This window comes from Molossus molossus, unplaced genomic scaffold (assembly GCF_014108415.1).
Source record: "Molossus molossus isolate mMolMol1 unplaced genomic scaffold, mMolMol1.p scaffold_m16_p_29, whole genome shotgun sequence".
NCBI classification, from domain to species: Eukaryota; Metazoa; Chordata; class Mammalia; order Chiroptera; family Molossidae; genus Molossus; species Molossus molossus.
In genome coordinates, this window is record NW_023425365.1 from 568,368 (window position 1) to 589,582 (window position 21,215).

Below are 21,215 nucleotides of genomic sequence, written 5' to 3' on the forward strand. Positions count from 1 at the left end.
CTGGCGGGAACCTCACAGGTGGGGACAGCCAGGAAAGGTCCCAGCCCAAGTCCCGTCTGCTCAGCTGCCGAGGCCAGGGACCCTCCCCCCTTCGTGCGCTGGGAGCCACCTCCACCGACTGCGTTTCGGTTCCTAATGCCGGAACTGATAACACTTTTTTCCAAATGCTGGACGTTATAATATTATTCACAGTCGTTATGACACGGACCTTGTCTTTCGGTTTGTACCTCAAGCCTATGGCTCCTTATGCACCACAGACTTTGCTTGGTTTCGGTGGTTCCATTGGAAAGGGACGTAGGCCGGCAGGTCACCCACCACCGCAGACAGGCGCAGAGATCCCGGCCTCGGGTCTTCACTTCCCACCAAGGTCTGGACGCCTCCGTGACCTGCTCACGGGCCAGCTGTGCACCCCGCCAGAGCGGGCCGTGTCCTTGGTGGGAGTCCCGTCCCGAGACTGCCCGTGAGCATTGGTTTCTGTGGCCCGCGGCCGTGTGCAGCCCGCATGAAATCCTTTCCGCTGTGCGTTTTGTAGCGCAGCGTTGGAGAAGGGGCGATGCAAAGGCGAGAGCTGCCTTCGCTTCTGCGTGCTCCCCTGCGTGGTCGCTCCTATCAGCAGGGTCATCGCGCCGCCGTGCCTCGCGCCAGCAGGCTGGGCTGTTTCTCTTGACAGTTGGTGACGACGCCACGCGTGTCCTCACTGTAGCACAGGGTCAGCAGACACGGGCAGCCCTGGCCCTGGCCGGCTCGGGGCAGTCCGTGAGGGACGTGGCTTTGTACCTGGCAGGATTGTTCGCGGTAAAGGACTGTGTGACCGAGGTGGCGTGTGGCCTGAGAGGCCTCGCATATGATTATCTGGCTCTTTACAAAGAGTTTGCCGACCCTGCTCAATGGAAACCCCACCTGCACACCCACCACCCGCCACCCCTGCAGAATACACGGTCTGGAAACAAGCATCACGGAGCGTTGGAATGACCCGGGGGGGGGGGGTCCCGCCTGTTCCAGGGACCTCAGTCCTCTTGGCCTTGAACAGAACAGGGAGCGCTTTGGGGTCCTTTCCAGTAGCAGGTGAGGGCTGACCCGACTGGAACATTTATTGAGAGGGTAGGTCTCGTGTTGTGTTCTTACCACAGGAATTAACATTTGGAAAAAGCATGTTCCCTGGAAGGTAAACTATATGCATTTGACACAGTCACCCAAGTAGGTGAGTTGGGGACTGGAGAAGCCATCAGCGTCAGACAGGGAAGAGATACCAGATGTGAACATGTTCCGTTATCAAGAGAAATATCAGTTATGAGAAAAGGAAAGGTGAAATCTCAGGACTGTCTTATTGCCTAGTTTTAATAAAATAAAAATTAGCCTACTTGCCGTGAATTTATTTTTAACGTAGAAAGTAGAGACCGTAGTCATGGTTTTCCAGGACCTGTTAGCCAAGGATGCCCACGTCCTGTGACTGTAAGGTTACTCTCCGGAAGGTCACCTTCCCCACGTCCGCTCCTCCGTCACCTGTGCCACGACAGCTCCTCTCTGACACTTTTGGGCGGAGTGACTTGGGCCTTCCGAAGTCGGCCTACACCATGCCTCTGTGTCTGTTTCTCACATGGAAGTAAGCCCTGCTGGGCAGCACGTGTGTGCAGTTCACCATGGTTTCCCCGTGGCCTCTCGCAGGGAAGCGGAGTGTTTGTTGAATGACTGACTGACTGCTGAGTCATTTTTATAATGTCACACAGAGGTAGGAGAATATGACAGATACTGTAAGTGCGTGTTGCTATAAAAAAAAGAGAGAGAGACAAAGAGAGGATCCAGAAGGGGGTGCTGCCTGTGACTGCTGTCCCGAGTCTGGGGGAGGGAGGGGAGAGACAGTGGGGTGGGGTCAGGCAGACAAACCCAGGGAGTTAAGGGCTGTCCTTGATCATGTCCAGACTTTAGAGGGGAGGCAGCTGCTCCATCAGGATCCCATTCCTCACTCTGTTACTTATTGTACCTCTTACTCTCTTCTCTTGTAGCTAGTGGAGCATTATTCTTATAAGCCAGATGGTTTGTTAAGAGTTCTTACAGTTCCGTGTCAAAAACTTGGCCAAACAGGTGAGTCACGAAGACATTGGAATGTCCATCTTTGGGGTGATAACCACAATCTGATGATAATCAGTGTGCCTTAGATTTGACCCGTTGCCCATTCAGGTGGGCTGAGGCCTTGAATGATCAAAAATGGGGTCCAATTTTACATATATCATTGATTAAAAAAAAAATAGCAATGACTTTAACTTGAAAAAACCAGTGCCAATAGCCTGGGTGAGAAAGTGGAGTCGGAGACGGTAATGACAAGGAATGTCCGCAGGCACCGCACCTGCTTTTCGAGGGCACATGTCGTCACGTGACCCATGATCTGTGGCGGGAGGGGTTGTGGGCGCTGTTCACGGAGACAGCAGTAATCAATCGCTCTTTCTCACCAGGACATGTTAATTTCGGAGGTCGTCTGCAGTTTCCAAGCGCCAACCCTGCGGTAAGTGTTTCCTGAAATGCCAGCAGAGGCGGAGCAGCTTGGTGGCGGAATGAAAGGCATGTCTAGGCTCACAGGGGCCGTGTCACTGTTGTGCCTCTCTTGCTCGATGACCTGGGGTGGCGGGTGGCGGCTGGAGCCAGCCTGCTTCCGCCCCAGGCTAGCCAGGTGATTTTCCTGGCGGGTTCAGCTCCCTGTTTCCTGAACGTGCACGAAACGGCCACGAGACCCAGCGTTCAGTCATAAGCACAGCTCCTGGCAGATCAGGACAGTGCTAGCGTGTGCAGGCTCAGCCCTGAACCGTCTGTGCCCACGTGTGTGGCTGGTGCCAGAGCCTGGTACATAAGACATCTCGGTGACGCTGTCAGCCAGTCGTTTGCTTAAGTCCACGAGACGCCCTTGGGAGAAGCCCGCCCTCTCCGGAGAGCTGGCGCACCACAGGCCGAGCGAGGGAGGCTCAGGAAGACAGCGCTCCATGGCGTCAGAGGCCCCGGAGGGGCGGAGACCCCAGCTCTCGGCCAGAACCCGCCTCCCGTCCTTGTCGGTGGGCGGGGAGAAGGTGGCCCATCCATACTGCTCATGGGTTTGCCCGAAATGTGCCCGAGGTCCCTAGAGAGAGAGAGGGTCACCCGTGTCCTCCCTGCAGACTGCTGGGGCTGACGCACAGCTTCAGACTCAGCATGAACTGGTTTCCTGCCCCTCTTGGAGGACCTTATTGGGGACCTTTGATGCCCTTCTATGTCACCTGCGAAGTGTAAAAATCACCCCATGTGAGCTGTGCACCTGACACCTCTTTTTTGTCCACTAATGAAAAATCCGCAGAATGTGGATGCGCTTTCTACCCCCGTGGCACCCGGGAGCCGCTCAGAAGCTGTGCCCACCTTGAAACGGAGAGGCTGTCCAAGGGCAGCACTTGCCACCAGATTGGGGGACCGGGAATGTGCTAAACGTCAGTGAACTATAGGATCGAGGTCTAAACTATAGCACTTTTGAGGGGTCATTTTATTTTGCCCTTTTTGTGGCTCGTGGGCCTGTCAGGTCTGCTTGGCCACCTGTACTCCGTGAGGCAGATTCTCTTCCCCGAAGCCGGGTCAGCGCTGGGGTCTCGAAGAATAGCAAGCCCTGTGTTTAGGCACACATCACCCAGTGGCTTCAGGAAGTTAGGTTTTTGGCCCGACGTTCTGTTGACGGATGAGATGCACACAGAAGAAATGCCCGTGTCCTGAGGGTTCCAGCCAGTGAGCTCCCAACAGCAGCTGGAGCCGCGCCCCGAGGGGCGCGTAGCTGGAGTCGGTGCACCTCCAGTTTCTTTAGAATGATTCACCTGGAGCTTCACTAATGATCCTCTATGAAGTGTGAGCTATTTAAGGTAACAGCGGCAGTGTCACCGCCTTTTGTGGAAAGTAGTTCCCAATGGGTGTGGCAGGCCCCTCTGCTCGGAGCCCAGCTGTCCTGGGAGTCCTGGTGAGTCGCGAGCCGCGGCGCTGAGCCCGAGGTCTGGCGTTGTAGCTGAAGCAAGTTCACGCAGCCTGTTAGGTCCCGGAGACTGTTTTCTCAACACTGACTGTTCCTCTCTGCTGTTACGGTTTCCAGACTTGGTCCGCGGGCGGAATCATCTCCAGGATCAAATCCTACTCCTTCCCAAAGCCTGGCCACAGAAAGGTGCTAAAGCATGCCCCGTTTGCTGTCCCTGCCTGGTAGTACTGACCCGAGCTCGGCACCCGCTGGCCCTGCCGCCTCTGTGTGTCGCCTGACCCCCGCTGCTCCGCCCCGTGCCTCCCTGCTGCGTGCCGCCCTCGGGGCAGACACTGCTTTCCACGTGGGTCCTGGTCCCTCGCTGTCACGCACGTCCACCGCTGTGCTCGCGCTGTCTGCTAACGAACGTGTGTGCTTGAAAGTCATTCCAGTCAGCGTGGCAGGTGGGAGGTGATTCTCCGAGTCAGCCGGGTCACGGCGGAGTTGCCAGAGCTGTGTGTGTCGCAGTGTTACGTACGGCACCTGACGGTCTAGCTCTCACGTGGACGGGAGGGACGCGGAGGACGGCACGGTGCGGGCGTACGCCGGGTGTTTCATACGTGTCGGGCCTCATTAGCTTCATCGTGGCTGTAAATGCCCACGCAGAATGCTCACCATAACCCAGGAAAAGGTACAATGAGATCGAAGGATCGGAAACACGATTCTGCTGATGAGAGTCAGGCTTACCTATGATGCCTCTTAGATTTTGCTGTATGATTGAATTATGAGGGAAAAGTGTTTTTTTAATGACTCTTATTTATAACAAATCACCTCCATCAAAGTCCATATGTCATGTATATGGGTTCCCTTTTTTCCCTTTTCTGTTTTTATCATCGGTGGCATGAAATTGATTATTGCATTAAGTCTTTCCATGTTCACCTCGGTTGGCATTTTCCGAAACATTGCAGCGTCTCGTTGGGCATGAGCTCAGGAGCAGACTGCTGAGACTTAGGAGGAGCCAAGTGAAAAGCACACAAGCCCTGAGGTGGCACTTAGTAAAATTCCAGGTGGGCATCGTGCCCAGTGTGTCCTCAGTCCCGATGGCCACTGGGCGTAGAAGACCGCACACCCTGAGGCGCAGGAGGTGTGAGGGGCAGTGTGATGATCGGGGTGGAACGGCGTCATTGCCACGCCCCGGCCCGGTCAGTGTGGGCCAGCCCACGGCTACATCGGCTGTGATGTGGCATCGCTTTCGGGGGTCGCCGAGGGGCCCCTCGTGCCAGGGGCAGCCTGTTGGGAGTCGGGCACCTGGTCGTCAAGGTGATCCCTGCTCTCTGTCGGGTCCTCTTGCCCTACAGCCTGGCACTGGTTCTCCAACAGGGCCAGGCGGTAGCCGAGCCTCTGACCTTAAGCAGGTCGGCATTCCCCATGATCGAGGCAGAAGTTCCGTGGCCGCCACCTTCTGGCCCGCCTGGCCCTGGACCCCAGTCCACAGTCGCCCCTTCTCCTGGGAGCAGGCTCCTGTCTTTGTCAGGATGGCACCTTACAGGACAGTAATCCAGTAGGACATGGGCCAGATGGCACCCCAGCCGCTGAGGTATCTCAAATGTGTTCTGAGTTAGGGTGCCTTTGAGTCGTGAATTATCCTTCCAAGGTCATGATTACAAACTCAGGTCCAGTTGGTGACTTCCCACCGTGGTGGGGCAGCCAAACCCAGGACCCGAGAGTCCTTCATCAAAGGCTGCTTCGGCTGGTGACTCGGGGCCGGGCGTCCCGTCAGCAGACTCAGAGCCCCTCACCCCCGCTCCCTGGCCACTCCGCCCACAGGGTCTGCCGGCAGCCCTGAGGCGCCTGTGGGCATGGCCCCCTCCAGTCCCCCTCACTCGTCCATCACTGTGGTAACGGCCCAATCCTCGTGCCCGCGCAGGCCCGCCCAGGCGCGTCCCAGAGGGAGCGCACTCACTTAGACAGACACAGCCTCCCACGTCCGTCTTAGTTCTGTGGTGTCCAGGTGTGTGACCAGGCAGATGTATGTGTAGAGGAGACACGCTCTCACACACACGTATAGGCACATACATGATGCACACACGCACATCACATATCTACACCCATCTGTCTGCATGCACACCCACACACACGTATAGGCACATACATGATCCACACCACATGAAACCTACACCCATCTGTCTGCACACACACCCACACACACGTATAGGCACATGCATGATGCACACATGCACATCACATGATATCTACACCCATCTGTCTGCACGCACACCCACACACACAGATAGATTCGACACCGGGACTCGCCTTACAGTTGAAGGAGCCGGTGAGCAGGCCGTCGGGAGGCCGATCAAGGCCGGACGGACCCTCGGCACAACCGAGGCTCTCACCCTCGGCCAGGGCTCAGCCGGGACCCCGTCCTGCCCGGGAAGCCTCGACTCGCTTCTGAGGGCTCTGGACTGAACGCCGGCCCACCCAGTGTAACTCTCCAATTTAAATAAAGGAATTGGGGATTCTAATTACATCTGTGAAATCCCTTCCAGCAGTGCCAAGGTCATGGTTTGATTTAATAACAGGACTTTATCAGGCTGGCCAGTGTCATTGCTCATCAGAAATATTTTAGGAGAACTAATATCTATGTTTTCACAAATAGAAGGGGATTTTTCCATTATTTAACCAGTTATGAGAAAAGACTACTAGGAATTATGTCAGATATTTCATTTGTTTAGCTAAGGTACAAATAACTTTCTTGAATGTGTTCATTTGATCGACATAGTTTTTAATAATTCAGGCACACAAAAAAGTACGTATTAAAGCTTGGATTAAATCTAGCATGTAGGTAGTTAATGAAAAGTATATTTTGATTTGAAGATGATTATTAATCAAATAATTTTAAAGTTTATAATAAACACTTAAGGGCAGGTGTATTTTACACTTATTTTTAGATATTAGTGACATTTTGAGACTTAAAAATATAACTGAAGTTCACTGAAGAGTAGAGGTGCGGCCGCCCTCCCCTGCGCCCGCCATACACTGGCCTGGACGACCGGCCATCCCGAAGTCCCCGTGTCTGCTGCTGAAGCGCGTGCCCACATCTCAGAGGCCCGTTCTCTGGGCCGGAGGGCCCGCTCTGTCTTCACTGTGGAAATGTGTTCCAGAATCTCAAATTACAATCCACTTCCCGGCTTTATGCCACCCCAAGCATTGACTGGAATATTTGAAGACATTTAAATACACAATCTGTCTGGTCGGTGTGGCTCAGTGGTTGAGTGTTTACCCATGCACCAAGAAGTCACTGGTTCGATTCCAGGTGAGGGCACATGCCCAGGCTGTGGGCCTGATCCCCAGTGGGGGGCGTGCAGGAGGCGGCCCGTCGATGTTCTCTCTCATCGATGTTTCTCTCTCTCTCTCTCCCTCTCACTTCCTCCCTCTCTAAAATCAATAAAGGAAAAAAATTTAAAAAATAAATAAATACACAGTCTGCTAGGGTTCAGCTGGGAGAGAGAGAGAAAGAAAGAAAGGTCTCAAGTCCTACTGGTTTGGGAATGCCAGAGCAGGGACAGGCCCTGGAAATGTGTCCTCGGAATATTGTGAAGGGCACGAGTTAATATCTGGGCTTCTGAGGTGAACGTCAAAGGTTAATCTTCATGGATCTGAAGGAAACCTGCTCTCAGCTGTGGGGCCTTTCCCTCTGGGGCAAGTCATCCCTCTGAGACCAGAGCGGTCGGCTCATGGCAGCGGCATCTCTGAGGCCCACGGGCTCTCTTTGCTACTGCACTGGTGACCAGTATTCAGTATCGTCACTGCTGCTTTCACCTGACTCAGAAACGTCTTTCAAGACGTCAAGGCCCAGAACTGGGCCTCCCCAGAGCAGCCCGAGGCTCCCCTTTAAACTGAATGAGCTGGCAGAAGTGACCCGTGTTTCCTCTTTCGTTCACTGCTGAGGCCTCAGTTCGTAAACCTCGGCACACGACGGAGATTTGTCAGATCCGTTTTCTACTTGCAGTTAATCCTGGCCAAAAAGAAGAGATCTGGGATTATCATTTATAACCTAGTTTTTATTTTGTTACTGTGGTGTGAGCTGTTCTTACCAGAAGTGCATGCAGCTAGTGCTCCCTAGTGGTGTCCGGCCTATTTGACTTCTGTTTTGAATATTAGCAAAAATGGTAACAAAAAAAAAGGCAATTGTCAGCATTCTTTATACCTTGTTCTCTAAGTAGAAAAGGTGATGCTGTTGATTAGGGCAAAATAAATCAGCAAATACAAAGCACGTCGGATAATGACCAGTGGTATAGTGAACTAACCATATGCTTTTCATTAGAGTAAAATGTCATTACATTTTACATACTAATCAATAGTTGTATTTACCATGACGCCTTGGATGGCATTCTTTGCTACGCTCTCGAGTTCTTTTCCCCCGAGCATCCTGTTCCAGAAGGTTTGTGTGGTTACTGCTGTTCTGCTAAATGACACATTCATCCAGTGCTTTCGGAAAGATACAATGTATGTTCACTGCCCTTGAACTGACGCGTCAGAAAGCCTCTGTGTCTTCCAGAGAACATCCTCCCAGGCGGGCAGTGCCATCCTCTGCGCTGGCGCGCGCGGGAGGCGAGGGAGCAGGGCGGGAGCTGCGGGGTCATTGGGGGCGCCTTGGGGCGCGGCTGGCCTCTGAAGGCTGGAACCCCGCGGGTGTCTGTGCAGGCAGCATTGAGATGAAGCCCTGAGCCGCCTCGGGTGAAAATGGGGGCCCCACTTTCCAGAGGGGACCCTCAATCAGTATTTTTTGCACCCCACTTGTTCAAGGTTCTCCACGGGAGGGGTATGCCAGATCGTTGCATTCTGGCTTCATTGCAACAGCTTGTGTGAAGTCCTCCTGCCTGGAGACCTTCGGTCAGGGAGAGGCTGTAGGGCAGGAGGGTTACGGTGAAGGAGAGGGGCTGGGGCCCTCTTCACGTCCCGGTGTCTTGAAGTTTTGTCTTTGGGTCTCATAACTTTCCTACTTGGAGAGTAAATGAGAGAATGTGAACCAAAAAGAGTTGTTTTTTTTTTTAATTTGCAAACTATTTTTATTTTGGAGTTTGATTTCAGGAGGGAACAGAGTGGGGGGGGGAATGGAGAGCCTTGGGAACTGCCTAGTTTCTCCTAGGACAGTTCTGCCCAGCCTGGGTGACTACATGACAACGAGACATGAACTCAGCACATCCAACAGTCCTGTCGCCATGTGGATGTTTCTGAAAGACATAGTTTGTCATTTGGATTTACCCACACCTGTTTCCCTATTAGTATAAAGACTCTTTTTTTTTCTTTCTTTATTGATTTTAGAGAGAGGAAGGAAGAGAGATAGAAACATAGATGAGAGAGAACATCGATGGGCCGCCTCCTGCATGCCCCCCACTGGGGATGGGCCCACAACCTGGGCATGTGCCCTGACCGGGAATCGAACCGGCGACCTCTTGGTGCAGGGTTGACGCTCACCCACTGAGCCACAGCGGCCGGGCAGAGGAGAACTCATTCTCAATCCCCTGAGTTCACACTTCACCCCTCTGGGCGCATTCAGCACCGAGTGTGTCCCCACACGCCTGGGAGCTCGGCGCCGTGCTCTCGCCGAGGCAGTGAGTGTGCCGCTGCCAGGGCGTGGCTGCTGCCCCCGGCAGTTGGGAGGAGGGCTGAGGGGCTCGTGGGAAAAGGGACCCAATGACGCGCTGTTGACACGGAAGCCGGTGTCCTTTAGCCTTGTCGAGTGGGCGGCCGTGGGCAGTGCTGGGCGCGGTGGACAGCGTGAAGGAAGTCCAGGTCTAGGAGACACTCGAGTGGCCGAGTGGGGGCTGTGGCCACTGCGACCTCGTGGTGGTGCCTTGGTGCCCGGGACGCGGTCAGCGAGCTGGGACAGTCAGGGTGCCGAAGGGTGTCTCCCTCTCTGACTCCCTGCAGACTGGCGCCGTCTCACGTCCCCGGGCCAGGCCTGCGCGCTGCTGAGGGCCCGGGACACATTCCCGCTCCACGCGCCGAAACACTGTTCGCGTCGTGCGTTTCCCTGAGCCAAATTTGGTAGCAGTACTTTTGTCTAAGTTGAGGGTGAGGGTGGGTAAGGAAGACTTGAGAGAGAGACTTTCAAAGGGAAAAGATGACAGGAATATCAGGATTACATGTTTCCCCCCATCATTTCATGGTGCAAATTTATGTAAATCAAGGAAATAATAGGGAAGATATGCTTCAGTTACCTGCTCTGGGTTCCAGAAAGAATTACTTTCCATAGGTAGCGAGGGGTCCCACCTCAGTGCGTAATGATGATGATGGTGACGATGGCGACGGGCTGCCCAGTACTGCCCACCCGGGCGCCGCTCGGGCTCCACGGGAGCCAGCAGTAGAGGCCGCGGCTCGGACCGCGGGGCGCGTGGGTGAGCGGCGGGCAGCCGTGCCTGCTTCCACCTGACTCCCCAGTGGTGCCACGGAGGGGGGAGCTCGAGGAGAATGAGTCCGCGGGATAATGCAAAGCCACGGCCCCTAGTCGGGGTGCAGAGAGCATGTAGAAGGCTGGGAGCAGGAAGGGCATCCGGCCTGCAGTCACGGCGGCCCCGGAGGCCCCGGCAGGCCCTGAGGTGAGGGACCCTGCGCTGCCTCACGGGGGCCAAGCCACTGCCTGGAGAATGAGCTCAGCCACGCCGCGTCCCCCCGCTTTCTTCCTCCCCCGTGTCTTCTGTGCCTGTGTTACATGTGACTATTGGAAATAAAAAGAAGTTCCACAGATCAACTCAGCTGCGGAGCAATGAAGAAAGGTGACAGGTGCTTGGTGTGTTTCAGGGCCCAGCACCTCAGGGGAGCCGGCCAGAGAGCTCCGTGACCTTTAATCCCTACGAGCCAGAGGCGGGACCCTGGGCTTCGGAGAGAGGTGAGAGCCCTCGCCAGCCCCCCTGTGGGCTGGGGCTGGGGCTGGCACAGCGGTTGCACAGACACCCTCGCGGGGAACCGCTGCTCCTTCTGAACTTTGCACCTTCCGCCCGCCGGCACCGCTCTGGGGCCCCATCCGAGGTGTGCCCTGCAGACGTGGGCGCCCCGTGGGGGGCGCGAGGGAGCGGCGGCTGTGTGAGGCCCTGAGGCGCAGCTCGGGGCCATCACCTCGATGGCCTCAGCATCCCTCTGCTGGACCTGTGGCCGAAACGGGGCCTCTGATGACCTTCTCGGGTTCTCCCAGTGACTCCAGCCAGGTTTTTATTGGTGAACTTGGTCTGTTTCTTGCTACAAAAGCCACCCTAAAACTTAGTATCTTAAAACAACAACAGTGACTTCATGGATGTCTCCTTTGATTCTCTGGTGCAGGTCGTGAGAGTGGGCAGGGCCCGGCTGGGCGGTTGTGGGTCAGGCCCCGCAGTCACACTGGGCCCAGGGAGTACAGGCCATGGTGAGGCGGGCCTGGGGGCTGGCCCCGTCTGCCTGTCCCCCCTCAGTCTTGGGGCCTCTCTCCTGGTCCTTCCACATGACTCGCTGCCTCACAGGTAGACGGTGTCAGCGGTGGGCTCTGGTGTGCCGACGGAAGCTTCCGGAGCCACATACCTAGCACACAGCCTTTTCGGACCCCTCCTGAGGAGGCCAGAGACATCCCTCTGACAGACTGTTAGTTGACACAGTTAGAAAGGCCACCGAGGGGAGGGGAGGCAGACCCCCCCTCTCAGTGGAAGGAGGGTCAACATTTCAGAAGGAGTTGAAGTCTCCACAGCCCAGGAGGAGGGCCCTGTCCACGTTTGCTTCTGACATGAAAGACTCCATGTTAATGAACATAACGCAAGGCTGGGGTCAATACAGTGAGCATGAGGGGCTTTTGGCTGCCCCCCTACAAGCTGGGTGAGACCCTGTCTTGAGTGCTCACCAGCACCGTAACTACCCAAAGATCTCGAAAGGGAAGCTGCGACCACCCCGGAGGTAGGAGTGGCAGAGAGGAGGTTCTCCCTGGGGACCCCCCCAGTCTGGGCCTCCTGACTCTGTTGCAGAAGCCCAGAGGGAAGCCATGCCCATGGACACGGAGGTGTATGAGAGCCCCTACGCGGACCCGGAGGAGATCCGGCCCAAGGAAGTCTACCTGGACCGGAAGCTGCTGACCCTGGAGGACAAAGAACTGGGCTCCGGTAACTTTGGCACCGTGAAGAAGGGTTTCTACCAGATGAAAAAGTGAGTTAAAGCTTCATACCCCATCACCCACGCTCACTCTCGTGCGCGTGCGTGCTGGAAACGACTGTGAACCAAACATTACACGTGTTTAACCCGAACACCAAACGCAACTCACCAGGGCTGCACCTCTTTTTTTTTAATCCTCACCCGAGGACCTTTTTTTTTTTGCATTTATCTTCAGATAGAGCAGGAGAGAGAGAGGGAGGAAGAGAGAGAGAGAAAACAATCGATGTGAGAGAGACACATCGACTGGCTGCCACCTGCACGACCCCAACCAGGATCGGGGACAAACTGCAACCGAGCTACATGCCCTGAGCAGGAACCAAACCTGGGACTCCCTGGTCCACGGGACGACACTCTAACCGCTGAGCCAAACTGGCCAGGGCTGCACTTCTTTTTATTAACAGTATAATGTTTGCTGATTTCTGATACAGTCACCATGCAAACATTCATTATGTATGTTAAGAAGGTATATAGTAATTATATAAGGTAGTTTGGACATTTTACATAAGTTTTATAGATGTAGAAAATAGGAATAAGCAACATGTAAGGATATAAAAATGTCATGTTTGTACCACCCAAATACCGCTATTGTTAAGTAACCCGTGTGTGTGTGCATATGATCTTTATATGCACACACACACACGTGTTATTTAATTAAAATGCAGTCATTCACTAACAGTGTTATTGACTTGTTGTCTTTGATTTTTTTTTTTTTATCCTTACCCAAGGACATTTTTGCATTTATCTTTAGGTAGAGCAGGAGGGAGAGAGGGGGGAAGAGAGAGAGAGAGAAACATCGATGTGAGAGAGACACATTGACTGGTTGCCACTCACATGACCCCAACCAGGCCCAGGGACTAACTGCAACCAAGGTACATGCCCTTAGCGGGAACTGAACCCGGGTCTCTCTAGTCTGCGGGCCGATGCTCTGATGAGCCAAACCAGCCAGGGCGAATTTTTTTTAAATTGGGTCTCATTTCTCTGACCCAGAAAATGTCTTATTTCAAATATCATTAGTATAATTATTTATTTGCTTTATCCTATCATTTCAAATAACAGTACATATTATACAACAATGAGAACTGCCAAACGACTGACACCTCTTGGCACCGCCTCTGTCCTTGAAAGGCATCCCACATAGAACGATCAGTAAAAGTGCTGGCTTCTGCAGTCCGTTGGCACAGACCCTCTGTGTCTGAATCACTATGTTACTGATATGAATAACGCTGGTTTTGTTGTTACGTCCTATTTTAAATCTAAGGAATTTTTGTCATTTTTTTGAGTGGGTCATTAACATGATTCAAGGGTCAAGAATATAGAGAAAAGTAGGCACAAAACATCTTGCTTTCAAAGCTATTTCTTCCACGTGTCTCTATGTGTGTGTGTGTTTTAAATATATATATAGTCTGGCTGGTGTGGCTCAGTGGTTGAGCGTCAACCCTGCACTAAAAGGTCACTGGTTTGATTCCCAGTCAGGGCACATGCCCAGGTTGTGGGCTGATCCCCACTGGGGGGCGTGCAGGAGGCGGCCAGTCGATGTTCTTTCTCATCGATGTTTCTATTTCTCTGTATCTCTCCCTTCCTCTCCAAGATCAATAAAGGAAATATACATGTGTGTGTGTGTGTGTGTATACATATATATATACACACACACATATATATACACACCCCAGTCATTTTCTAAAATGGGCTTAAATTATCCTGCATGAAAGTGTACATTTTCACAACTAGTTTGTGATAGTTACGTTTCTGGTTTCACTGTCTATGTAAATTCTCATAGACATGATTCTAGATACATACATTAAACTAGAGGGTTTGGGGAGAAGCAAGGCCCACGGGTCAACTTGGGCCATAATGAGGTCTTCACGATCTCGAGTCTTCCAATCCATAGACATGACCAGCCCTCCACTAACCTGAGTCACTTACATCCCGCTCAGCAGAGCTTAGTTCTCTGTGTCGAGGGTTTGCACGACGTTTTGGGGCTGGATTCATGTGTACGCATTAAGTACTTCGGATGTCGATATGTATGGTATAATTTTTAAACTTTTATTTGCGTATCCTTGGTGTCGGTTGAATACGGAAACAGCTGGCTTTGCCCGTTGACCTCATACCTGGCCACCTTGCTAAATTCATCTCCCATTTCTCACTTGTCGTTTCTAAGAGATTATCTGTGCCGTCTTTCACCCAGAACTGTGTCATCTATGAACAGGTTTTATTTCATTCTGCTTAGTCCGTATACATGTTGTGTTCCTCCTTGCCTTGTTTGTTAGCCAGGCACTGTGGGTAGTGCAGGGTGACAGACGCTGTCCCTCCTCATCCAGGTTTCAGGGGGAAACTTGCGGTGTCTCATCAGGTTTGTAGCTGCTATGTTTTTATCATTGTTTTTTTCTTTATTGATTTTAGAGAGAGAGAAAGGGAGAGGGAGAGAGAGATAGAAACATCCATGAGAGAGAACACCGGTTAGCGGCCTCCTGCACGCCCCCCACTGGGGATCAGGCCCACAACCTGGGCGTGTGCCCTGACTGGGAATCGAACCAGTGATCTCCAGTTGCATAGGTCACCGCTCAGCCACGGAGCCCCAGAAGCCGGGCTGTAGCTATGGAACTTAAGAAAGTTTCCCTTTATTCTTACTTTTCTGAGATTTGTTTTTAATCATGTACGTGTATTCTATTTTATTGAATACTTCCTTTCTGCTGCTGGGATAGACTTAGCTTTTCTCCTGTATTATGTAATGTGGTAAATTATACACTGATTGATTTTATTTTCATTTTACACTTTTAATCCTGACCTGAGGATATGTTTATTGATTTGAGAGAGAGATGTGAGAGAGAAACATCCGTCTCCCATATGTGCCCCAACAGGTCGAACCCGCAGCCTTATTTGTGCCCAGACAATGCTCCAGCCTGCTGAGCCACCCAGCTGGGGTACACTGATTGGTTTTCAAATATGAAACCCATCTTGCACTCCTGGAATAAACTCATGTTGTCCATGGGTTATATATTCATTTCTTTTTTTATAACTCACTGAAATTTCTATTATTTCTCATAGAAATGTTGCATCTGTGTTCAGTAAGTTACTTAGAATTTCTTTGTCTGGTGTTGGCATCAGGGTGATGCTGGCCGTATAAAAATGAGTCGGGCCCTGGCCAGTTTGGCTCAGTGGTTAGAGCATCAGCCCACAGACCGGAGAGTCCCAGGTTCGGTTCCCGCTAAGGGCACGTACCTCGGTTGCAGTTTGTCCCCGGCCCCGGTTGGGGTCATATGAGAGGCAACCAGTTGATGTGTCTCTCTCACATTGATGTTTCTCTCTCTCTCTCTCTCTCTCTCCTTCCTTCTCTCCCTCTCACTCCATATGAAGATAAATCCTCAGGTGAGGATAGAAAAAAAATGAGTCATGAAGTTTCCTTCCTCTTCCGTCCTGGATGAGGCTGCGGGTGTTATTTTTTTCCTTAATCATTGGGAAGAATCATGAGATTTTTGCTTGTTAATTTTGGCCCCTCCTTCACACCATACACATAACCAGACATGTGCGGGGAAAACAGCGAACTGTGTGGAGAAGCGCAGGGCAGTATGTCCCTGGTCTCGGAGGGGGCGGGGTGGGGGCTGGGGTGCTGCCTGTTCCTCCCGCTGTGCAGGCCCTAAGCCTGGGCGCGCCCGGTGGGACCTCCCCTGCGTTCTGCGCCGCCCGCCCTGCCTGTCCGGGCCTGTGGCAGGCCTGCTCTGCTGTTCTCCTGTCTGTTTCAGTCGACAGATCTTGTTTTATTCTCCCATGTTGGAGTCAAGAAGAGGCATGCTTTCTGCATTTGTTGGAATCCTATCACAGGGAAATGCAGTTTCAGATCACAGTCATTAAGTTCCATCCGTTACGTGAGTCCTGCACTGGTAGGATGTTCAAGAGTCCGGCATGAGCTGTGTGATGTTTTATTAGAAACAAGACACAGCGCATTTGGGGGCACACTTAAAATTCACAAAGTGCAGTGTCAAGTGTCTCTTTTCATTCCTGCATCTTCGTATCCAAGAAGCGTGGTCTTCACAGGCACTGCACCTACCCAAGATGGGAAATGTCAAAATGGTGCAAGAACCCACTTAGGTCATGGTGCGTAAGGTCTACTTGAGAATTATCTACATATTCTGTCAGACGAGGCTTTCTGCTCGGTGGGGACACTCTGCACCACCACCCTGGGAGACCCCATTACTTTTTTTTTTTTAATCCTCACCCAAGGACATTTTTGCATTTATCTTCAGATAGAGCAAGAGGGAGAGAGGGACGAAGAGACAGAAACATCGATGTGAGAGAGACACATCAAGTGGTTGCCACCCACATGACCTCAACCGGGGCCGGAGACAAACTGCAACCGAGGCACGTGCCCCTAGCGGGAACCGAACCCGGGTCTCTCTGATCCGCGGGCCGACGCTCTAACTGCTGAGCCAAACCGGCCAGGGCAACCCCATTACTTTTAACTCGTCAAGTGCTCCTCTCTTTGTCTGTAACGTGACAGGACATTGTTGGAAAACTGGTCACGTGTCACGTGGCTTCTCACGATGCATGTCCTCTCTGTCGACGTTATTTGAGTAGTGCTTTTCTAAGAGGTATTTAACTGAGAAGAGAGCCACCTGGAAGAGTTTCCCACGTGCCCTGATTCCTTCCGCAGGGGTGTGAAAACGGTGGCCGTGAAAATCCTGAAGAACGAGGCCAACGACCCGGCGCTGAAGGACGAGCTGCTGGCGGAGGCCAACGTCATGCAGCAGCTGGACAACCCGTACATCGTGCGCATGATCGGCATCTGCGAAGCCGAGTCCTGGATGCTGGTCATGGAGATGGCGGAGCTCGGTCCGCTCAACAAGTATCTGCAGCAGAACAGGTATCTGGGGCCCCCGATGCCGGTACTGCGAGGGGCAGGGCCAGCTGCCGGCCGCAGTGCAGCCTGGCTTCTTCGGAGAGGCCCTCTCCTCCCTCCCGGGGCCTGGCGAGGAGGGACGCGGCTGTGGCTTTGGATCGGTGTTTTCAGCTCCTGTAGCACACGCACAAAAGCCTCTCTGGAGCACTGTGGTGTTCATTGTCCTTTGCTCGCTCTGCTGGCCCAGGGGCAGAATGAGCTGGGGAATATCTTGGTAGCCAGTGTCACCGCACTAGGAGAAACATGCTTTTCACAAGGATAAGGGACGTTTTACAAGGCTCAGTGATCTCTTCGTCGTCTGGCGGACCTCTCCATCCCCACGAGGAACTGCTCCTGAAGACATCCATTGCTGTGCTCCAATCTAAAGCCGTTGTTGACTGGCCGGTGGGGCTCAGTGGTTGAGTGTCGACCCTGCACCAAGAGGTCGCCGGTTCGATTCCCGGTCAGGGCACATGCCCAGGTTGTGGGCCTGATCCCCAGTGGGGGGCGTGCAGGAGGCAGCCAGTCCATGTTCTCTCTCATGATGTTTCTCTCTCTCTCTCCCTCTCCTTTCCTCTCTCTCTCTCTAAAAAAATGAAAAAAAAATTTAAAGCCATTGTTGAGATGGAAGAACATGTGTGAGATACTCATAATAATAGCTACTGGTTACTTGATCTCATTTGCTACATTGTGTTTGTACTTAGATTGTGTATTTCGTCTCCATAGAAGGGAGGTGTTACTCACACCTCCCAGGTGGAAAACTGAGACGGGTTGGTTTGGTTGTCTGTCCAATATCACAACAAGGGTTCCAGCTGAAGCCCGGCTCGTCTTCGGCCAGGTCTGACCAGCCTAGTATGCAGTTCAAAGCCTTGGAACTGTACCAGTTGAACACTAGGAGAATGCTGTTCACTTGGAACCGCTGTAGGGTAACAAGGTGATTTGTCATCGTCCGCAAATCTTGCCTAGGAAGAGTAGGAAAGGAGAGGACCTGTGTTCCGGCTATGAGGAGCCAGTCGGTTCCGCAACGACTGTCACTAATGACGCACTTGACTTGCAGGCACGTCAAAGATAAGAACATCATCGAGCTGGTCCATCAGGTTTCCATGGGAATGAAGTATCTGGAGGAGTGCAATTTTGTACACAGAGATCTGGCTGCAAGAAATGTATTGCTTGTTACTCAACATTATGCCAAGATCAGTGACTTTGGACTTTCCAAAGCACTTCGTGCCGATGAAAACTACTACAAGGTAGGAGCGACTGAGCTGGTGTTCAGGACAACAGATAGTAAAAATCTGAAATGCAAATGTATCTCTTTTACATGATCATGGTGGGGTTTCCGGAAGCAATTTTCCTATTTAAAATTAATTATGCAAAAGAAGTGTTCTTCTTAAACTTGGATTCTATTGTTAAAAATGGAAATACTGGAATATATCACAACTTGAGATTTGCTCAGCATAGTCTCTTCCAAAAGATGTTCCTTGGGACAACAGAGAATCCACAATTAAGTATCAGAAAGAGAAATTAAGGAAACAATCCCATTTACAGTTGCAGCAAAAGGCATAAAAACTGTGTAGGGATACTTTTAACCAAGGAGGTGAAAGACCTCTCCTCAGTGAGCTATCACCTCACTCCTGCCAGAGTGGCTGCTATTCACAGACAAGAAATACCAAGTGTCAGGGACGGGGAGGGAAGGGGACATGCGTGCGCTCTGGGTGGGGTGTGGATCAGCGTAGCCTCTATACAAAGTAGTATGGTGGGTCCTCAGAGAATCGAGAATAGAGTTGGCCTGTGAGCTAATAATCTCACTTCTGCGTGTTTTTCTGAAGGAAATACCATCACTGTCTGCTAGGGAGATCTGTCTATCCATGTTGATTGCAACATTATGTACAGTGGTCAAGATTTGGAAACAACCTAAATATCTGTCAGTGGATAAATGGATACAGAAATGCACACGCACACGCACACACACACACTATTCAACTACTAAAAAGAAAGAAATACTGCCCTGACCAGTTTGGCTCAGTAGTTAGAGTGTCGGCCCACGGACCAGGGAGTCCCGGGTTTGGATCCCGCTAAGGGCACGTACCTCGGTTGCAGTTTGGCCCCGGCCCCGGTTGGGGTCGTGTGGGTGGCAACCATTCGATGTGTCTCTCTCACATCGATGTTTCTCTCTCTCTCTTCTTCCTTCTCTCCCTCCCACTCTATCTGAAAATAAATGCAAAAATGTCCTCGGGTGAGGGAAAGAAATGCTACCATTTGCAACAACATAGATGATACTGAGTGAAATACGTCAGACAGAAAAAGACAAATATTCTGTCATCTTACTGATGTGTGAAATCCAAAAACACTGAGCACATTGCAACAGGGTAGACTGCGGGGCAGGGAAGTGGACGGAGGTGGTACAGCCCCCAGCTGTCCGACGAGGAAGTTCTGGGAGCTGATGTACAGCATGGTGTCTACAAGTAACAGCACCGTGTTACAGACTTGGAAATTGCTAAGAGGGTATATACCACCTGTTCTCACCATGACAACCGCGAAGGCCACTATGTCAGGCAAAGGATGTGCCGCCGACATTGTTACTGTGAACCGTCCACCACAGGCTCCTCAAATCACCCTGTTGTCCGAAACCTAAAAGCCAAGTGAGAATGTGCAAAAGCAGACGGCACCCTCAAAGAAGCTGGTGACACGGAGGAGGATTTTTCTTAGGAAAACAAAGCAAAATGAGATGGAAAGAAAACGTTGACAGGATGGGAGAGTGAGGACAGTGCGGGAAGCGAAGCGCGTGGCCCTCGGAGACCCAGCGCCAGGCTGCAGACGCACGCGCGCCCCGGGCGCTGTTCGCGCGGGGCACAAGGCCGCCCGCCCGGCGCACTGCTCTGCGAGGCCGTGTCTTTGCACACTGAGGGTCTGGTGACTGCGCCTTGCGAGTCTCGCGGCACCGCTTTTCCAGCCGCAGTCGCTCGCTCTGTGCCTCTGGGTCACTTTGCGGTGATTCCTGCCACATTTAAACTTTCTCATTATTTTTATTTTTGCTTTGAGGATCTGTGGGCAGTAATATTTGATGTTACTCTTTTCTTTAAAATATTTTTTCTTTATTGTTTTTAGAGAGAGAGGAAGGGAGAGGGGGAGAGAGAGAGAAACATGGATGAGAGGGAACATCGATGGGCCGCCCCCTGCATGCCCCCCACTGGGGATCAGGCCCACAACCTGGGCGTGTGCCCTGACCAGGAATCAAACTGGTGACCTCCTGGTGCAGGGTCGACGCTCAACCACTGAGCCACACCGGCCAGGCTGATGTTACTCTTATAACTGCTTTGGAGCAACGTGAATTGCACCCACATGAGACAGCAGACTTGATCCATGCTGGGTGTGTTCCGATTGCTCCGGCGACCAGCCCTCCCCCCCCTTCTCTGCGACCCTCCCTGCTTCCAAGACACCACAGTGTGGAACTCAGACCCATCATGAACCCCGCAGCTGCCTCTGCAGCTGTCAGAGAGCGAGTCCTCCGATGGATCTGGGCAAGGGGACGGAAAACCTCCGATGTCCCTGAGAACATTCACGAGTCATGGGAAGAGGTCAGACTATCAGCAGTACCAGGAGTCTGGAGGAAGGTGATGGAGACCGCGAGGGGCTCCAGCTTCAGAAGAAGAGGTTGCCACAGGTGTGGCAGAGACGGCAGAGACCGAGGGTGAGCCAGGAGTCCGCAGATGGGGTACACGGCCGCAGTCTCCAGTGAGACTTTCAGGGTGACAGCTGCGTCTCGTGGACGAGCACGGAAGCGGAGTCTTGACCTGGAATCGACTCCTGACGGAGACACTGTGAAGCGTGTTGAGAGGACAGCACAGGCTTCGGAATGATGTGTAGCCTTAGCTGGTGAAGCAGCACAGGTTTGAGACCGGACCCCAGCTCCGGGAGTCCTGGCACAGACTGCTGCCATGCACCAGGCGCTGCAGAGACGCCGTCGAGCAAGGAGGTCGGTCCACGCGGCGGACTTCACCGCTGCCCAGGTTCAAGGCATTGCCACAGAAGCCCCCCTCGCCCAGCTTCAGCGGCCCCACCCTGACCAGCCAGGACCATCACCATGGAGCCAAGCCCCCACGGCAGCGAGGGCCACTCACTGAAGCCTGGTTACCACACTCTGGCAATAAAGGGTTTTAGTTAAGGTATAAACATGGTTCCTTCAGGCTCACTGCGCTTGCACACTCAGTAGACTAC

At 52.6% G+C, this 21,215-nt stretch overlaps 1 protein-coding gene across 1 annotated transcript in view; it reads left to right on the plus strand.

Moving 5' to 3' along the window:
• SYK (spleen associated tyrosine kinase) overlaps nucleotides 1-21,215 on the plus strand; it is a 48,141-nt gene that overhangs the window by 16,878 nt on the left and 10,048 nt on the right. The window contains exons 5-11 of the mRNA XM_036278497.1: nucleotides 2,004-2,082; nucleotides 2,451-2,500; nucleotides 4,091-4,159; nucleotides 10,760-10,847; nucleotides 11,944-12,121; nucleotides 16,776-16,985; nucleotides 18,058-18,247. Of these exons, the coding sequence (XP_036134390.1) occupies nucleotides 2,004-2,082; nucleotides 2,451-2,500; nucleotides 4,091-4,159; nucleotides 10,760-10,847; nucleotides 11,944-12,121; nucleotides 16,776-16,985; nucleotides 18,058-18,247 (864 nt within the window). The remainder of the gene's footprint in view (nucleotides 1-2,003; nucleotides 2,083-2,450; nucleotides 2,501-4,090; nucleotides 4,160-10,759; nucleotides 10,848-11,943; nucleotides 12,122-16,775; nucleotides 16,986-18,057; nucleotides 18,248-21,215) is intronic.